This window comes from Sorex araneus, chromosome 3 (assembly GCF_027595985.1).
Source record: "Sorex araneus isolate mSorAra2 chromosome 3, mSorAra2.pri, whole genome shotgun sequence".
NCBI lineage: Eukaryota > Metazoa > Chordata > Mammalia > Eulipotyphla > Soricidae > Sorex > Sorex araneus.
The window spans coordinates 187658585-187677634 of NC_073304.1; the positions used below are offsets into that span (position 1 = coordinate 187658585).

General features: G+C 39.4%; 1 protein-coding gene across 1 annotated transcript in view; it reads right to left on the reverse strand.

Annotated features, from left to right (window-relative positions):
* Positions 1-18688, reverse strand: part of NLRP1 (NLR family pyrin domain containing 1) — a gene marked incomplete at its 5' end in the record, with an annotated part of 53111 nt that extends 34423 nt beyond the window's left edge. Inside the window, 3 exons of the mRNA XM_055132209.1 lie at positions 12438-12608; positions 13364-14928; positions 18677-18688. Of these exons, the coding sequence (XP_054988184.1) occupies positions 12438-12608; positions 13364-14928; positions 18677-18688 (1748 nt within the window). The remainder of the gene's footprint in view (positions 1-12437; positions 12609-13363; positions 14929-18676) is intronic.
* Positions 18689-19050: the final 362 nt, after the last annotated feature.

Sequence of the window (19050 nt, forward strand, 5' to 3'; positions counted from 1 at the left end):
CTCTGTCTGCCTCCTCCAATCTCTGGTGACCCAGGGATCAAACCCAGATGCCCCACTCTATTGGCACCATATAAATATCTCACCAGCCGACCTCCACTACCTAGCCACCACCATGCTCCAGGTTGCTTTCCTGACACACCATAAGACACTTAATACCCATTTTCCATGATTCCATACTATATTTGATGAGTTCAAATATGGTGTGAACCATGGGAGCACCTGTAATGGCGATTGGAGGCCACCCTAAAAGCCTCCATCCCTCTTTAAAGCCTGGCAAGCTACCGAGAGTATCCCACCTGCATGGCAGAATTTATCCCTAGGTTTTTTAATGTTCTTATGAAGGAAATTTTTGTTGTTTGAGGCACCACACCCCATAGTGCTTAGGAGAAACCCCTGACTTTGCTCAGGGGCCATACCTTGAAGTTTTACAAAGAAAGAAGAGAAGCCAGCATCAGAGGACCTGCAGCAAAGCCCTGTAACCCCTTTAGCATATCATGAGGTCACATGAAGTAAATTCCTTATACCCCTGTTATACAGGTTGTGGTCTGGACAATGTCAGGACTGCATATTTTGAATTAACATTTCTTTACTTTTATCCTTTCCTTGGAATTCACAGGTGCCTCAGTTCCTGAAGAAGGAAGAAATGAATTTTAACAGGTCATTTTCATTTTTCCTTTTCATTTCTCTCTAGGATATCCATTTATATTGGAGTTTCCCTTTGTCTCTTTCTCTATCCACAGGCATGGAAACCAAACCCCAATGGTCAAAGCCTCTGATAACTTACAAAAACTGTTTATTCATGACTTCATCTTTTCTAACAGCTGCATAGTATTCCATTGTATAGATGTACCAAAGTTTCTTCAACCAGTCATCTGTTCTCGGGCACTCGGGTTTTTTCCAGATTCTGGAAAAAACAGCTATTATAAACAGTGCTGCAATGAACATACAAATGCAGATGTCATTTCGACTATGCATTTTTGCTTCTCCGGGATATATTCCCAGAAGTGGTATTGCTGGGTCAAACATGAGCTCAATTTCTAATTTTTTGAGAAGCGTCCATATTGTTTTCCAAAAGGGCTGAACAAGTCGGCATTCCCACCAGCAGTGTAGAAGGGTCCCTTTCTCCCCACATCCTCGCCAACAACAGTTGCTTTTGTTCTCTTGAATGTGTGCCAGTCTCTGTGATGTGAGGTGGTATCTCATAGTTGTTTTGATCTGCATCTCCCTGATGATTAGTAATGCAGAGCATTTTTTCATGTGCCTTTTGGCCATTCATATCTCTTCCTTGGGAAAGTTTCTGTTCATTTCTTCATCCCATTTTCTGATGGGGTTTGATGTTTTCTTCTTGTAGAGTTCAACCAGTGCCTTATATACCTTTGATATCAACCCCTTATCTGATGGGTATTGGGTGAATATAAGTGGATCAAAATGAAAAGTATCATGCTAAGTTAAATGAGTCAGAAAGAGAGAGAAAGACATAGAAAGATTGCACTCATCTGTGGAATATAGAATAACAGAGTAGGAGACTAACACCCAAGAATAGTAGAGATAAGTACCAGGAGGTTGGCTCCATAGTTTGGAAGCTGACCTCATATGCTGGGGGAAAAGGCAGCTCAGATAGAAAAGGGAACACCAAGTAAAATGTGGTTTTAGAGCATGTGCGGGAAGGGAGATGCGTGCCGAAAGTAGACTAGAGACTGAACATGATGGCCACTCAATACCCCTATTGCAAACCACAACATTCAAAAGGAGAGAGAGAACAAAATGGAATACCCTGTCACAGAGCTGGGGTGGGGTGGCAGGGATGGAATTGGGGGGTGGGAGTGATACTGGGTTCATTAGTGGTGGAGAATGGGCACTGGTCGAGGGATGGGTTCTCGAACATTGTATGAGGGAAACACAAGCACGAAAATGTGTAAATTTGTAACTGTACCCTTTTAAATTAATGATTCACTAATAAAAAAATAAATTAAAAAAAAGTTTTTTCTCAAACATAAGCCAGGTTGAGCATCTATGGCTTCTGGTGAACCTGACCAGAGAATGGCTGCATTCCCCTATTTAAGAACTCCTGTCAGAAGTCGTGATACTCCTCTTCCAGTGCTCCCTGAATGATCCAGTGCTTCCTGAAATTTATCGGACTCCTAATAGCTGCTACCCTGGGAATCATTGCTGCAACCACTACCAATGCTGTTACAGGAACAACTCTTCAATTTTAACCCAGACACTTCATTTCTTCAGAACAGGACTAAATGCCTCTTATCATTGGTGACTCTCATCACCCCTGAACAGTGCAGGACAATTGGACGCTTCACTACAAGCACTGCCCTGGGTCCAGGGTTGGGCTGAAATCTTAGTACAACTGAGACTGTTTAGTGTTTGGAACTGGTACTCTATTTCAAATTTTGTGTTTTTGTAAAAAAGAAAAGCGGGAGATGTAGTATTGGTTACATTGGTTTGTCCTTTCTGCCTTGCTGCAGAGTGCTTAGGTTTATGGGGTTACTCTCATCACAGTGCTCCAATTCTTTTGTGTTTATTTGTAACTTCTTTCCTTGTGCTCTGTTAACTTGTAAATATTGTTTTTCTCTTCTCCTTATGTCCTTTGCATAGTTAATTCAGAGCATTGTCCTTTTTGATAGGCCACAAGGAGACAGTTAATGCTATTCTTTTGTAACATGGGAGTTAATTGACTTTGAATGATATTTTTCCTCCTGGACATCTGTTCTCTCAACTTAAACCTCAGTTGTTCTTGCTTCCTAGTACCTGCAAAGCAGGGACTGGATGGACCCAGGGCAAGCGATGAGCTATGTGCTACCCTGGCATTGAAATGGGCCTGGCCGAAGTGCCATAATGCTTAACTATGAGTTAAGAGCTTGGTCATGGAAAAATGCTGTCATGATCCAAAAAGTAATAACTAGATTTGGACCTTGCTAGGATATGGAAAGATTAATCTGGCCTGAGCACTGTAGTCTGAGTCTGTGGTGAGATATTTCCAGGAGAGCAACCCTACAAACCTCAAAGTATCTCTTATTGTGTTTATACAAAAATAACTAATATTAAGATGTTAATTAAGATGTTAATTGAATTATTGGACTAAGGAGAAGAGGAATAACCAGAGGTGGTATTTCCACCCTTGAGCCTAATGGGCAGTCAGAAGAGCTTTTTTTTAAATATATATATTCATTTATTTTTATTAGTGAATCACTGTGAGGTACAGTTATATACTTACAAATTTTTGTGTTTGCCACAGTTTCACAGACAAACAACAGCTCAGGAACTTCATAGACTCAAAACTATGGTTACAAGAACAACGGAATGGGCTACTTTAAGACAAGACAGGACCCTCAAATACACCAAATTTCAGCAGAAAAATGGGACAAAACCCCATAACAATAATCTCTCTCAACGTCAATGGGCTAAACGCACCAATTAAAAGACAGAGTGGCAGGATGGATTAGAAAATTGAACCCAACATTCTGCTGCCTGCAAGAAACATCTCAACAGTCAGAGCAAACAGAGCCTCAAAGTCAAAGGCTGGAAAACAATCCAACAGGCGAACAACTCCCATAAAAATAGCTGGGGTAGCCATCCTAGTATCTGACCACATTGATTCCAGACTGAAGATTACAAGAGACAGTGAAGGTCATTTATTATTGATAAAGAGATTTGTACAACAAGAAGAACTAACAATACTAAATATATAGGCACCTAATGAGGGAGCAGCAAAGTACTTAAAACAACTACTCATAGACTTGAAGAAAGACATCAATAGCAACAAATACTAGTGGGAGACTTTAACACCACTTTATCACCTCTTGATAGATCAACCAGACTCAAGCTTAGCATGGAAATACTGCATCTGAGGGAAGAAATAGAAGAAAGGGACTTAGTAGATATATACAGGACACTTCATTCTCAAAAAGCTGAATACACATTCTTCTCAGGTGTGCATGGAACATTCTCCAAGATAGACCACATGCTGAGCCACAAAACATACCTCCATAAAACTAAGAAGATAGAGATTGTATCAACGATCTTTTCAGACCATGATGCGCTGAAATTAGAAATAAATCACACAAGCAAACAGAAAACTAAATCAAATACCTGGAAATTAAAAAGCTTATTATATGACAACGAGTGGCTTAGAAAAGAAATCAAAGAGGAAATCAAAAGATTCCTGGAAACGAACAAAAATGAGAACATGAGTTACCAAAACTTATGGAACACAGCAGAAGCTGTGTTAAGAGGAAAGTTTATAACTCTACAAGCATTCCTCAGGAAGGAGGAGCGAGTCCACATGAGTAACCTAACCTCAAAGCTTAAGAGCTTGGAGAATGACCAACAAAAGGAGCCAAATACGAACAGGAGGAAGGAAATAATAAAACTTAGAGCAGAAATTAACGAGATGAAAACCCAAAAAACAATCTGAAAGATCAATGAAACCAAGAACTGGTTCTTTGAGAAAACAAACAAGATTGATAAACCTCTAGCAAGACTCAAAAAAAAGAGAGAAAACCCTAATAAACCAAATCAGAAATGAAAAGGGGGACATTACAACAGAAATTACAGAAATTCAAAGAATCCTTAGAGATTACTTTGAGAATCTTTATGCCATGAAACACGAAGACCTTGAGGAAATGGATAAATTCCTAGATTCCTATAGCCTCCCAAGGCTGAACCAAGAAGACCTGGAAGACCTGAACAGACCTATCACCATCAAGGAAATTGAAATGGTAATAAAAAAATCTGTCCAAGCACAAAAGTCCTGGCCCAGATGGATTCACTAGTGAATTCTTCCAAACCTTTAAGGAGGACTTACACCCAATCCTCTTTAAGCTTTTCCAGGAAATTGAAATATCAAAAACACTTCCAAACAGTTTCTATGAAGCAAATACCACCCTGATACAAAAAGCAGACAGAGATACCACAAAGAAATATCCCTGATGAACACAGATGCAAAGATCCTCAACAAAATATTAGCAAATAGAATCCAACGACTCATCAAAAAGATCGTACACCATGACCAAGTAGGATTCATCCGAGGGATGCAAGGATGGTTTAACATTCACAAGTCAGTCAACATAATTCATCATATCAATAAAATAAATAATAAAAACCATATGTTCATATCAATATATGCAGAGAAAGCATTTGACAAGATCCAGCACCTGTTTATGATGAAAGCTGTCAGTAAAATGGGCATCGAAGGAATTTTCTTCAATATAGTCAAAGCCATCTACCAAAAGCCCATGGCAAGTATTATTCTCAATGGGAAAAAACTAAAAGCCTTTTCTCAGATCAGGCACAAGACAAGGTTGCCCACTTTCACCAGTCTTATTCAATATAGTACTGGAAGTCCTGGCCATAGCAATTAGACAAGAAAAAGCTATCAAGGGAATATCAAGACAGGAAAGGAAGATGTCAAGTTATCACTATTTGCAGACAATATGATACTATACGTGGAAAACCCTAAAGCCTCTACAGAAAAACTCCTAGAAACAATAGGTCGATATAGTAAAGTGGCAGGCTCCAAAATCAACACCCAAAAGTTCATGACTTTCTTGTATACAAATAATGAAAGAGAAGAAAGAGACATTGAAAAAAACAATCCTGTTCACAATAGTACCTCAGAAAATTACGTATCTTGGAATCAACTTAACCAAAGGACCTATACAAGGAAAATTACAAAGCACTTCAAGAAATAAAAGAGAACACTAGGAAATGGAGACACATCCTGTGCTCATGCATAGGGAGAATTAATATTATCAAAATGGCAATACTTCCCAAAACACTATACAAAATTAATGCTGTCCCTATCAGGATACCCATGACATTTTTCAAAGAAATAAACAAGACACTCCTGAAATTCATATGGAACAATAAACCCCCATGAGAAGCTAAAGCAATCCTTGGAAAAAAGAAGATGGGTGGTGTCACCTTCCCCAACTTCAAACTCTACTACAAAGCAGTAGTAATTAAAAAAGCATGGTATTGGGGTAAAAGCAGAGCTGCAGACCAGTGGAACAGAGTTGAATATCCTGTCACAGACCCCCAAATATATGGCCACTTAATCTGTGACAAATTAGCAAGAAATGCAAAGTGGAACAAGGAAAGCCTCTTCAACAAGTGGTGCTGGGAAACTGGATAGTTACCTGCAAAAATGAACTCCGATCTCTGTCTAATGCCAGGCACAAAAAATCATATCAAAGTGGATTAAAGACCTCAAAATCAGACATAAATCTATAAGGTACTTAGAAGAAAATGTAGGCAGAATTCTCCATGACATTGAAGCTAAAAGCATCCTTGAGGATGAAACAGCCATGACCATGCAAGTGGAAGCACACATAAACAAATGGACTAATCAAACTAAAAGCTTCTGCACTTCAAAAGAAACAGTGACCAAAATACAGAAAGAGTCCACAGAATGGCAAAGAATATTTACCCAATACCCATCTGATAAGGGATTAATATCCAGGATATACAAGATGCTAGTCAAATTGTATAAGAAAAAACCTCCAACCCCATCAAAAAATGGGGAGAAATGAACAGAAGTTTCCTCAGAAAAGAAAAAATTCTGCTTCACAGAGCGGGAAGAAAGCACTGCAAAGTTTAAGTTTAAGAAGAGAACTCCCAGAATGACCACCAACTGGGAGCTCTTTGGCACTATTGCGGCAATGTGGGAAGAAGCTGTCGTTGACAACATCAATGAGGAATATGATCGACTGTTTCAACACCTCCATGACTGCACAAAGAATGCCAAGAGTGAGAAAGTCACAAACAGACACCTGTCTTCGGAAACTCTAGAGCTCATTTACCAATGTGGTTTGGCATGAGCCTCAGGCAACCACAAGCTAACAGCCAAGCTCGCAAAGCTGTGCAGAGAAGCGATAAAGGAAGACTTGAAAGAGAGGAGAGCAACAGTGTTGGCCAATGTGGCATATGCCGGGAAAATATTTGCAATGCTCGCCTGTCCTTCACAAACTACAAGACCAAGATGATTGCCCTCTGACATCCTGATGGATCTATCACATCTTCCAGAAGGGCAATGGAAAGGATTATTCACGACTTCTACTCGGATCTCTTTGACAGCCACGTCCACCTGCCCACATACCAAATTCCACAGGATGGATATGTTGTTCCCAAATTTCTCCCTTCCGAAATCTGACACTCCGTTTCGTCGGTAAAGATGCGGACAGCACCTGGTCAAGACAAGGTCAGACCCGAACACCTGAAGAATCTGCTGCCAGTATTCGTCAATACACTGGCTTGGCTCTTCACACGATACCTGTCTTAATGCAAGGTTCCTTCCCAGTGGGAAACCAATAGGACCATCCTATTGTACAAGAAGGGAGACATCCACGACATCGGCAACTATCGCCCAATCTGCCTGTTGTCCGTCATCTATAAGTTGTTTACTTGAGTCATCCTGAATAGAATAGGCAGAACACTAGATAAAGGACAACCATGCAAGCAAGCCAGGTTCTGAAAAGGATTCAGCACAATCGGCCATATCTACATAGAGACCAAGCTCATTGAAGTTTTGTGAGAGTTCAAGATGCCGCTCTCCCTAATGTTCATCAATTTAAAGAAGGCCTTTGATTCTGTTGAGACTGAAGCGATCATCAAAGTCCTAGCCAAACAGGGCATTCAAACACCGTACAACAAGATCCTCTGCAAGCTGTGTTATGGATTCATCACCAGGACCTCACGCTTCTACAAGGAAGTGATCATTGATGTAGAGAGAGGGGTTTGACAGGTTGATACCATTTCACAGAAACTCTTCAGTGCCACCCACGAGAACATCATGCGACAACTGGAATGGGAAGGAATGAGAGTGAAGATAGATGGTCGGCAACTACACCACCTCAGCTTCACTGATATCATTGTCCTAATAACACCAAAAATTAGCCAAACGGCACAAATGCTGGCTGACTTCGACCACGAGTGTGGAAAGGTCAGACTGCAACTGAATCTCACCACGACAATGCTCATGAAAAATGAACTAGTCCCTGACATTCCATTTGCTCTCAACGGAACAAACATCTCCAAATGCAGCAGCTATGTGTACCTGGGTCAAGAACTCAACATGTGGAACAACTTGGTGCCATAACTGTGCAGGAGGAAGAGAGCAGCGTGGAACACCTTCAAGATCATCGAGGAAGTGGTTAAGAGGATGAAGAACCTCTGGCTCTGGGCACATCCTTTCAACTGCACAGTTCTTCCTGCACTAAAATACACCTCAGAGACCTGGTCCCTAAGAAAACAGGATGAGAACGCTATTTGGGTATCCCAAGGAGGAATTGAAAGAGCTATGCTTGGAGTATCATGTTTCACTCAAGTAAGAGAAGGAATCCATAGTTCTGACCTCTGTCGGCCAATAAGAATCAGGGGCACTGTCTCATTTGCCAAGGTGTCAAAAATCAGATAGGCTGGACACATAATGTGATTCAGAGATGACTGCTGGGCTAGAGTTGTTACTGACTGGATTCCTCAAGACATCAAAAGACTGCATGACCGTCCACCTATGAGATGGTCAGACTTTTTCGTCAAAACCCTGAATGAGCAGTTTGAGGCTCTTCTTGTTCCTGGAGTGAGCAGATACCATTGAGCTACACTAGCATGCATCAAGGATAAATGGAGACATTACCTGTGCCCGCTCGAGCAAATCAAAGATCAACAGGATGACAAGTGATGCAAGTGATACAAGTGATTGTTTTCTCTGCAGTGCAGTAACTTTTTAGTTTGATATATTTTATTTTATTTAGCCAATGGATTTGGATAATTAAAGATAACTCTTGCTTCCATGTCATGAAGTGCTCTGCCTATGTTTTCCTCAATGGAACTTATGAATTCAGTTTTAATATTGAGGTCTTAAAACCATTGTGATTTGTTTTTTGGTGTTATAAAGGGATCAGAATTCAGTAGAAACAAAGGTACAGTGGGCAGGGTCCTTACCTTGTATGAAGCTGAACCAGGTTTAATCCCTGATACCACCTGAGCCCACCAGGAGTGATCCCTGAGCACAGAGCCAGGAGGATCTGTGTCCCTAAATCTGATAAAAAGTGATCTGAGTTCATTTATTTGCATGTGGCTGACCAGTTTTACCAGCACCTTTTGTTGAAGAAGCTCTCCTTCATTTCATAATTTTTGCTCCTTTATAGAATAGTAGCTGCCCATATTCCTGCAGACGTATCTCTTGACTTTGAATTTTATTCAATTGTTCAGAGTCTCTTTCTTTGAGTGTCACACTGTTTCAATTACTATAGCTTTATCGTATAGTCTAAAATTATAGCAGAAGAAGCCTCTCATATTTATTTTCCCTAGGATTGTTGTGGCTGTTATGTTTTTTAAAATTTTTTCACATAGATTTCACAACATTTGGTGTATGTCATTCAAAATTTTTATAAGGACTACAATTGAAACTGTCTGGTGCTTTGGAAAAGATTTTCATTTTGACAATATTAATCCCAATCCATGAATAGGGGGTGCGTTTTTATTTCCTGGAAATTTCTTTCTTTTTTTTTGCTTTATTTTATTTTTATAAAGTTGTTCACAATAATTGATTACATTGAATATTTCAACACCAATCCACTATCATTACACCACCATTACACCTTCACCACTATATTTTGAATGTTTCCAACCCAGCCCCCAAAGCCTGTCCCCGAAGCAGGACCTAAATAATTTATTTTATATTGCTTGTTGTGAATAATCCACTAAAAACGATTCCAAACAGCTTCCTTAGAGGAAAGTGTGTGAAGATTGTTGTATTTCACCCAGGAGCCATTAAGCCCTTGTATAAGAGATTACTAACATGTTGTTAAAGGTTGAGCCTTGTGTACTAATATATAAATATAAACATATATTATATAATATATATTATATAATAATATAAATATAAATATATATTAAATTTATATATTAAGTATATATACATATTTATATATATAAAATATTTTCTTCTGAGATTGGTTGCCTTCTACTTTACACCCCATCACATGTGGTGTGCTATTCTTAGTACATCAGTGGTGCAGAGTATGGGATGTCACTTCAGAAATTCTAAAATTTTAAATATGGTGATACAGCTGAGGTTAATTTAATTTATTTATTTTTAACTGGATTGTGACTTTGGGGTCTGGAGGCATTTCTGCGGTGTGTTGCTCTCTTCTGAGAGATTTATTTGTGAGTCTCTGAATCAAGGACATTAATGACATTAGATGGCGCCAGAGGCAGTTTGTAGGCGTGACTGCCACGCTACTGAAAACAAAGGGATGTGGCGGAAGGTCACCCATCCCTGACTCCATGTGAGCTAGGAGATTTCCGTCATAAGTCTCACATATCTGGGTTTTTTTTAGCAGATTCACTCATGGATGAGGTTCGTACAAGCCTGTGGAAATCGGCTGTGAGCATGGCAGCGATTGGCTTTCTGGAGGTTTTCGGCTGCTAGGTTGAGGTAGGTGGGGGGTCTCACCTGCCTGCCTCTGGGGTGCCCCAATGACACAGCCTGATGTGGGGTCAGGAGGCATAGAGTTCTTATTTATTTATTTAATCATTTTCTTTCTATAAATCTTTCACCTCTTTAAAATAATTCCCAGATACTTGATTTTATGAGTCATGGTTATTAATAGTATTGATTTTTAAAGTTTCTTTCTCTTCTATTGCACGATTTGCATATAGAAAAGCCATGGCTTTCTGGGCATTGATCTTGCAACCTGCCATTTTACTGTACTGTTTATTCTAGTGTTTCTAGAAGCTTTTTTTTTGTGGAGTCTTTGAGATTTTCTAAGTAGTTCCAAGTCGTCTGCATACAGTGAGAGTTTAACATTACTTTCTGATCTGAATGACCTTCATATCTCTTTCTTGACTAATTGCTGTGGCAAGGACTTTCAGTACCACGTTGAATAGTAGTGGTGAAGGTGGACAACCTTGTCTTGTGTCTGATGACAGAGGAAAGGTTTTTCCTTTTTATCACTCACTTGATGTTTGCCGTAGGCTTATGATAAATGATTTTGATATGTTGATAAAAGTTCCTTCCACCCCCTCTATTTTATTCATTTTTTATTATGAATAAGTGTTAGACTTTGTCAAATTTTTCTCTAAATCTATTGTTAATATAATATATACTTTTAACTCTTCCTTGTATTGATATGGTATATTACATTAATTGACTTTCATGTATTAAATCATCCTTGCGTCGGGCATGGATACCATTTGTTGTGAAATACAATATTTTTGATGTACTGTTGAATTTGGTTTGTCACATTTTGTTGAGAGTCTTTTCATCCATGTTCATCAGAAATATAGGTTTGTAGGTTATGCGTGTGTGAGGGAGAGAGAGGGAGGGAGGGAGAGAGTGAGAAATAGAAATGTCTTTGTCTGTTCTGGTATCAGGGTAATGTTTCTTCATGGAAACTATTTGGGAGTATTCTTGTTTCTTCAACTTTCTGAAAGAGACTGGAGAAGATTTCTTAGTAGGTCTTCTGTAAAGGTCTGAAAAACTCAACAGTAAGCCCATTTGAGACTGATCTTTTGTTTTGGTGGATTCTTTTGATTACTGTTCAGTTTCTTTGACATTTATGGCCTGTTCAGGTGCTCTGTTTCCATTTCATTCAGCCTTTAGAGGTTGTAGGAATCTAGGAATTTATCCATTTTGTCTAGGTTTCTTCAGTTTCATATCATAAAGATGTTCAGAGTAATCATTGATGATCCTTTGACTCTGTAGCATCAGTTGTGATCTCCCTTTGATTTCTGATTTGATTTATTAGGGTTTCACTCTTTCTTTGTGTGTCTGCTAATGCTTTCATTTATTTTTTCCTTAATCTAAGTTCTAAAGTTCTAATTCTTTCTATAAGGACTATTATAATTTTCCTATAAACTAATTTTGGAAATTCTAGGTCTTTTAAAGCACATTTTTCACATTATAGTCTGTCTCTACTTAAAATTGTAGTGATAGTTTCAACTTTCTTCTTAAAATTTCATTTTATTAGAAAAACATCCCAGCTGCTAACAGGATCCTGAGGTGTCACATGGCCTGTCTCCTGCTGATCTCTATATGTTGTTCTCTGTCCTCTGATCACCTGAGCAGCTTTCAGATCCTGACTGCTAAATACTTCCTAAGTAATAATATTTTATCCACCTGTAACTTTCTTCTCTTTGATTTCACTTAGGGAAACCCTTATATTTTCAACATCTTTAAGCTTTACTTCCTTGAAGAGGTTTTTTACTGTATTTCTTGTTGTAAGCTTCAATTTGTTAGTGTGATTTTCTGAGTAAGTCACTCTCTGAAATTCTATGATAAAGAATCCTGTCTGTTTGCCCATCATAAACATGACACCTGGTACAGTGCATAACCAGAGAGGGGTTCAGTGACTATTTACACATTCACATATTCAGTTTTCCTGTTGGAACATGCATCAGAATAGAACACAGACCAGACTTACCACAAGATCCTCAGGTTACAGTTAGGGAAGCTCAGGGCCTTACAAAGACTCTGTACTGCAGAACAACTCAGGAAGTTTCCACTCAGGTTCAGCTCCTTTAGACATCCCATCAGCCCAGAAATGGAGAAGAGAATACGCCAACAGTTATCTGTGACAGGAGCCCTAGTGAGCCTAAAAGAGGAAGAGACAGGAATGACATGAGTGTGCCTGGGGGTAGAGTTAAGGGGTCGAAGAGGCAAAAGCTCTGGCCTTTGAGCATCAGATTGCAATGCCAGAGATATTCAAAGACTGACCAGTCTCCCTGACTCTGCCTCTATATTTCTACACTAGTGCCCTTCTTCTGTGTGACTGCATTGTAAAGTGTTAGGCATCTTGTACTGAGATGTTAATTAGTGTGTTTGTTTCTGAGTTCTGTGAAGGCAGAGAAGGTTTTTTTTAATCTCTCTATCCAAAATACTCAGCATAGGGTATGATGCGGAAGGAAAGATTGGAATCTGAGAGTCTTCTGTGTAGATACCTCTGTGTTCCTTTGGTACAGATAATTTAGACTCACCCAGGAAGGAGAGGATCCATAAATAAGATACTTGAACCACCTGACTGAAATGGTCAGAAATAAATATTTCAGGAAAGAGCAACAGAAGTTGTTGGGCTTTTGGAAATCATGGAGGGCTGTCAAGTAAATATGAAGTAGAAGCACATACAGAAGAGAAAGTGGCATCTTCACAGAAGCAGAGCTGAAAGTAGCAGCTAGAGACACAAGTTCAGCAGATCTGCCCAGAAGCAGGCAGCATGTCACATGGAGACCAGTGATCATGTTAGAAGTCACAGATGACATCATCTTTAGCTCCTGAACCAATGAGAGTGCCTCCTGCCCAGGATGGTGGAACCATTGAAGGAGTGAGAGAGGGGAGGGTTGGAGTACTCACAGAATCACATCGGGGGCTATCCAAATAGGCCCATGTCCATTTTCATTCACTTGAAGTCTCATCACATAGTGCCAGAATTTAATGCAGAATGTGACCACCAGGAACTCTATGTCAGTTTGGATAAATATCTTTGTTCCTTGGAATTTGTCCATAACTTCTGTGAGGAATTCCTGATCTTGAATTTCATACAAGCAATAGAACAAATGCTGGGAATATGGCCATGTAGAGAAATGGTCTTTGAAGAAGTTCTTGTGGCCCCAACACATCACTCTCCACTTCTTTTCCAGAGCCAGATCGCAGTGGAAGATTCTCTCCACCTCTTGCTTCCCTCGATTACTCAAAAAGCCAAACAGGAAACACATCGTTGGGCTCATAAACATGTCCTTTGTGAAGTAATTTTTAAGCAACATTCCTATGTCTTTTCTGGGGTAAAAAATGTCACTAGTATCCTCACAAATCCTCAAGATAATTGACATTGCTTTAAAGAACTCCTGAAAATACCTGTGGGTGAATCTGTAGCCCAGAGGGGTAGAACAAGGTTGACATTGTTGAAGGACACCCATTTGTAAAAGAGTTGATTTAGTAGTCTCATCTAACCAGTACTTCCTGCAGGTAAAAATAGTGACGTTTATTTTTGTTTGCCAGTTTTCCTTATCAGCTAGAGAGCACAAGGCCCTCATCTGCATCCCCAGCGACTGAGCAGGTAGGGTCTGAGAAAGAAACTGTAGACAGAGAGCCGTGGTGGTCTTGCATGTCAGTGAGAGTATCTGCCCCTGATCCATCTGTTGCTTCAGGCAAGTACAGACAAGCCAGGACACCCAGGGTATGAAACACATGGTCCAGAGTGCTTGGTTTGATTCAACCAAGCTAATGGCTCTACATGCTTGGTTTTCATCTGTAAAATATTTGTAGAAATAATTTTTTCTGCCAAATTCAGAGTACCCCAGTACCTCTACATAACGTGAGGGCTTCAAAGAAGGAAAGAACCATCTCATATTAGTGGACCGAACTGTGATCAACACGAATGACTCGGGAAGTATAGTTTTCATCAGAAAATTATTGAGAAGTGTGTGTACTGACTCCTTGCTCCAGTGCAGACAGAACTCAGAAGTATCCCTTGCCAAGTTCCATTGTAACTCATCAATATCATCAAAGATGAAGAGCAACTTCTCTGGCTGAGACAGAATTTGTCTCATGGTGGTCTTAGCGGTAGGCCAATCTCTTTTAATGAGTTCAACAAGACTCAGTTCCTTCAACTCCATCAGCTCTCTGCAGTTGAAGTAGAAAACATGTTGGAAGCGGTCCCTGCACAGTTGGCCTTCTTCCCAGGCCCCTCTCACCTGCTTGGCCAGTGTAGACTTCCCAATTCCGGCATTTCCATGCAGAATGACTATATGAGATTCTCCCTGGGGATCCAGGTGTGGGACAAATAAGTCTTCAATTTCAATCAGTTGCCCTAAGTTTTCTCTCATAATATTGGGCCAACTTATGCTTTCTAGGTCCTTGACTTGAGGTCTATGTAGAAGCTGCAGCTGTGTAAAATTTTGTTGTAAGTACTTATTTTTCTGCAAGTGTGTCTCAAAGAACAATTCTTTCTTTTTGTCCTTGTCACTTTCTTCAAAGTCTTCGACAGAGAGTGAAGAGCTGAAAACTAAAGTCATATAAAAGATCTGTTCAATTACCATTCCTCAACTCATTTTACAGGCACACCCTCCAAGTCATACTGGCTGCTAAAGTTGTTATGTTATTTTCAGTATATTGAAAGAGCATGGATTTGAGGATTAATATATTAGATGATGATTTGAACAAATAATATTCACGAATAAGTTGGAATCATTCTGTATATATTATCCAAGGACCTATTATGTGTTAAAAACTGATTAGTGCCTGGAGATGCAGAGTGAACAAAGCAGATATAACTTTACTTCATTTACATGATCATTAGCTCTACTGAGTCTCAGTTTAATCATTTGTGGTATGCAGATTGTCTATCTTCTGTAGGGGTCTTGGATTAATGAAGGAAATAAATTTATTCAGGGGTCCTCAAACATATTTGACCTACCACCTTCTTTTCAGAAAGAAAAAATGTCACTCAGTATTCCTATGGAAATCTAACTTAAAAATTTTAAAATAAACTTTTTCAAGCGCCATGATTTATAAAACCATTAATGATAAGGTTTTATGCACATATCATTTCAACACCACACCCACCACCAGAGCACCTGCTTCCCTACCTGTGTCCCAAGGAACTCTCTTATTTATCCCCCAGCCCAGGTAATCTCAGTTCTTTAGATCAACTTTCCAACTATGATGTCTTTGATCATTTATTACTCCCTTACTATGTTTCCTTATAGCCCACATATGAGAGTTGTTATTCTTTATCTGTCTCTCTCATTACTGATTTCACTCAGCATTTACCCTCTAGTTATATTAGCATTGGGGCAAAATTACATGATTCCATTTTTTTCTTATGGTAAAATAGTATTACATTGTGTGTGTATACCGCTGCTTCTCTAGTCATCTCTTCTTGGATATTTGTATTGTTTCCAGATCTTGATTACTGTGAATAGTGCTGCAATGACTACAAGAGCACGCCAGAAAATGGGGAGAAGTAAACAGACACTTTCTTAGAGAAAGCACATATATGGCCCATAGCTATATGAAAAATTGCTCTTCAGAAAATGCTTTGCATCAGGGCAATGCAAATCAAAAACAAGATTTCACCTCACACCAGTGAGACTGGCATATATAAAAAAAAGAACAAAAATAAGCAGTGTTTGTGTGAATGTGGGGACAAATGAATCTTCATTCACTGCTGGTGGAATTATTAATTGGTCAAACCTCTTTGGAAAATAATATAGACACTTCTCAAAAAGCTAAAAATTACTTGAAAGAAGGTCTCAAGGGGCTACTGTAAGACAAGGTGGAGCCACATAAAAACAACAAATACCACAGAAATATGACACAAAATCCTATCACAATAATCTCTCTCAACGTCAACGGCCTAAATGCACCCATCAAGAGACACAGAGTGGCAAAATGGATCCAGAAGTTAAACCCATCATTCTGCTGCCTGCAAGAAACACACCTGAACAAACAGAGTAAACATAGACTCAAAGTCAAAGGATGGAAAACAATCCTGCAAGCAAACAACCCCCGTAAAAAAGCTGGAGTGGCCATCCTAATATCCGACAACATAGATTTCAGGTTGAAAAAGATTAAAAGGGACAGCGAAGGTCATTTTCTGTTTATCAAGGGATATGTTCAACAGGAAGAAATCACACTCTTAAACATATATGCACCTAATGAGCGACCAGCTAAATATTTAAAACAACTCCTAGCAGACTTCAAAGAGGACATCACTAACAGCACAATAGTAGTCGGAGACTTCAATATGGCCTTATCGCCTCTAGATAGATCGACAAGAACAAAACTCAACAAGGAAACACTGACTCTGAAAGAAGAAATTGAAGAGAGAGGCCTAATAGACCTATACAGGGCCTTACACCCCCAAAAGAAAGAATACACATTCTTTTCCAGTGCACACGGAACATTTTCTAAAATAGACCATGTACTGGGCCCCAGAACATACCTCAATAGAATCGGAAAAATAGAAATTGTATCAACCATCTTTTCAGACCACGATGCGCTGAAGATAGAAGCTAACCACTCACTGACACGGAGAATGAAGTCAAACACTTGGAAATTAAACAATTCAATGTTGAACAATGAGTGGGTCAGGAAGGAAATCAAGGAAGAAATCAAAAAATACTTAGAAACAAATGAGAATGAAGACACGAGCTGCCAAAACCTATGGGACGCAGCTAAAGCCGTGTTAAGGGGAAAATTTATAGCTCTCCAAGCATTCCTCAGGAAGGAAGAAAGGGCCCACATAGACAGCTTGACTTCACGACTCAAGACCTTAGAAAAGGACCAGAAAAGGGAACCCAAACCAGATCGAAGGAAAGAAATAATAAAAATTAGAGCAGAAATTAATGACATGGAAACCAAAAAGACAATCCGAAAGATCAATGAAACAAAGAGCTGGTTCTTCGAGAAAATAAACAAGATTGATAAACCGCTAGCAAGACTCACAAAGAAAGAAAGAGAAAGAACCCTAATAAATCGAATCAGAAATGAAAAGGGGGACATCATAACAGAAACCAGTGAGATTCAAAAGATCATTAGAGACTACTTCGAAAGTCTATATGCCACAAAACAGGAGAACCTAAAAGAAATGGATGGATTCCTCGATTCTTACAATCTCCCAAGACTGAACAAAGAAGACTTGGAATACCTGAATAGACCCATCAATGTTAAGGAAATTGAAGCTGTGATCAAAAACCTCCCCAAAAACAAAAGCCCAGGCCCAGATGGCTTCACTGGCGAATTCTTCCAAACATTTAAAGAAGACCTGCTGCCTGTTTTCCTCAAACTTTTCCAGGAAATTGAAAAAACAGGAAATCTCCCAAACAGTTTCTATGAAGCACACATCTCCCTAATACCAAAAGCAAACAAAGACATCACTAAGAAAGAAAATTACAGACCAATATCCCTGATGAACACTGATGCGAAGATCCTCAACAAAATACTGGCAAATAGGATCCAACAACTCATCAAAAAGATCATACATCATGACCAAGTGGGATTCATCCCAGGGATGCAAGGATGGTTTAACATTCGGAAATCAATCAACATAATCCAGCATATCAACAAAAGTAAAGATAAAAACCATATGATCATATCAATAGATGCAGAGAAAGCATTTGACAAGATCCAACATCCTTTCATGATGAAAACCCTCGCCAAAATGGGGTTTGGAGGAACTTTCCTCAAGATAGTCGAAGCCATCTATCACAAGCCTACGGCAAGCATTATCCTCAACGGGGAAAAACTAAGGGCCTTTCCTCTGAGATCAGGCACAAGACAAGGATGCCCACTCTCACCACTCCTCTTCAATATAGTACTGGAAGTACTTGCGATAGCTATTAGACAAGAAAAAGAGATTAAGGGCATCCAGATAGGAAGGGAAGAAATCAAACTCTCACTATTTGCAGACGACATGATACTATATCTAGAGAAGCCTAAAACCTCTACTAAGAAACTCTTAGAAACAATAGACTTATACAGTAAAGTTGCAGGCTACAAAATCAATACCCAAAAATCCATGGCCTTCATATATGCAAACAATGAGGCAGAGGAAAGGGACATGAAAAAAGCAATCCCATTCACAATCGTGCCCCAGAAAATCAAGTACCTCGGAATCAGCTTAACCAAGGAAGTAAAAGACCTTTACAAAGAAAACTACATAACGCTACTCCATGAAATCAAAGAGGACATGAGGAAATGGAAACATATACCCTGCTCGTGGATAGGGAGAATCAATGTTGTCAAAATGGCAATACTCCCTAAAGCATTATACAGATTCAATGCGATCCCTATAAATATACCCATGACACTCTTCAAAGAAATGGATCAAGCAATCCTAAAATTCATATGGAATAACAAACGTCCAAGGATAGCTAAAACAATTCTTGGGAAAAAGATGATGGGAGGCATCACCATCCCCAACCTCAAACTTTACTACAAAGCAGTAACAATTAAAACAGCATGGTACTGGAACAAAGGCAGAGCCGTAGACCAATGGAACAGGGTGGAATATCCCTACACACAACCCCAAATGTATG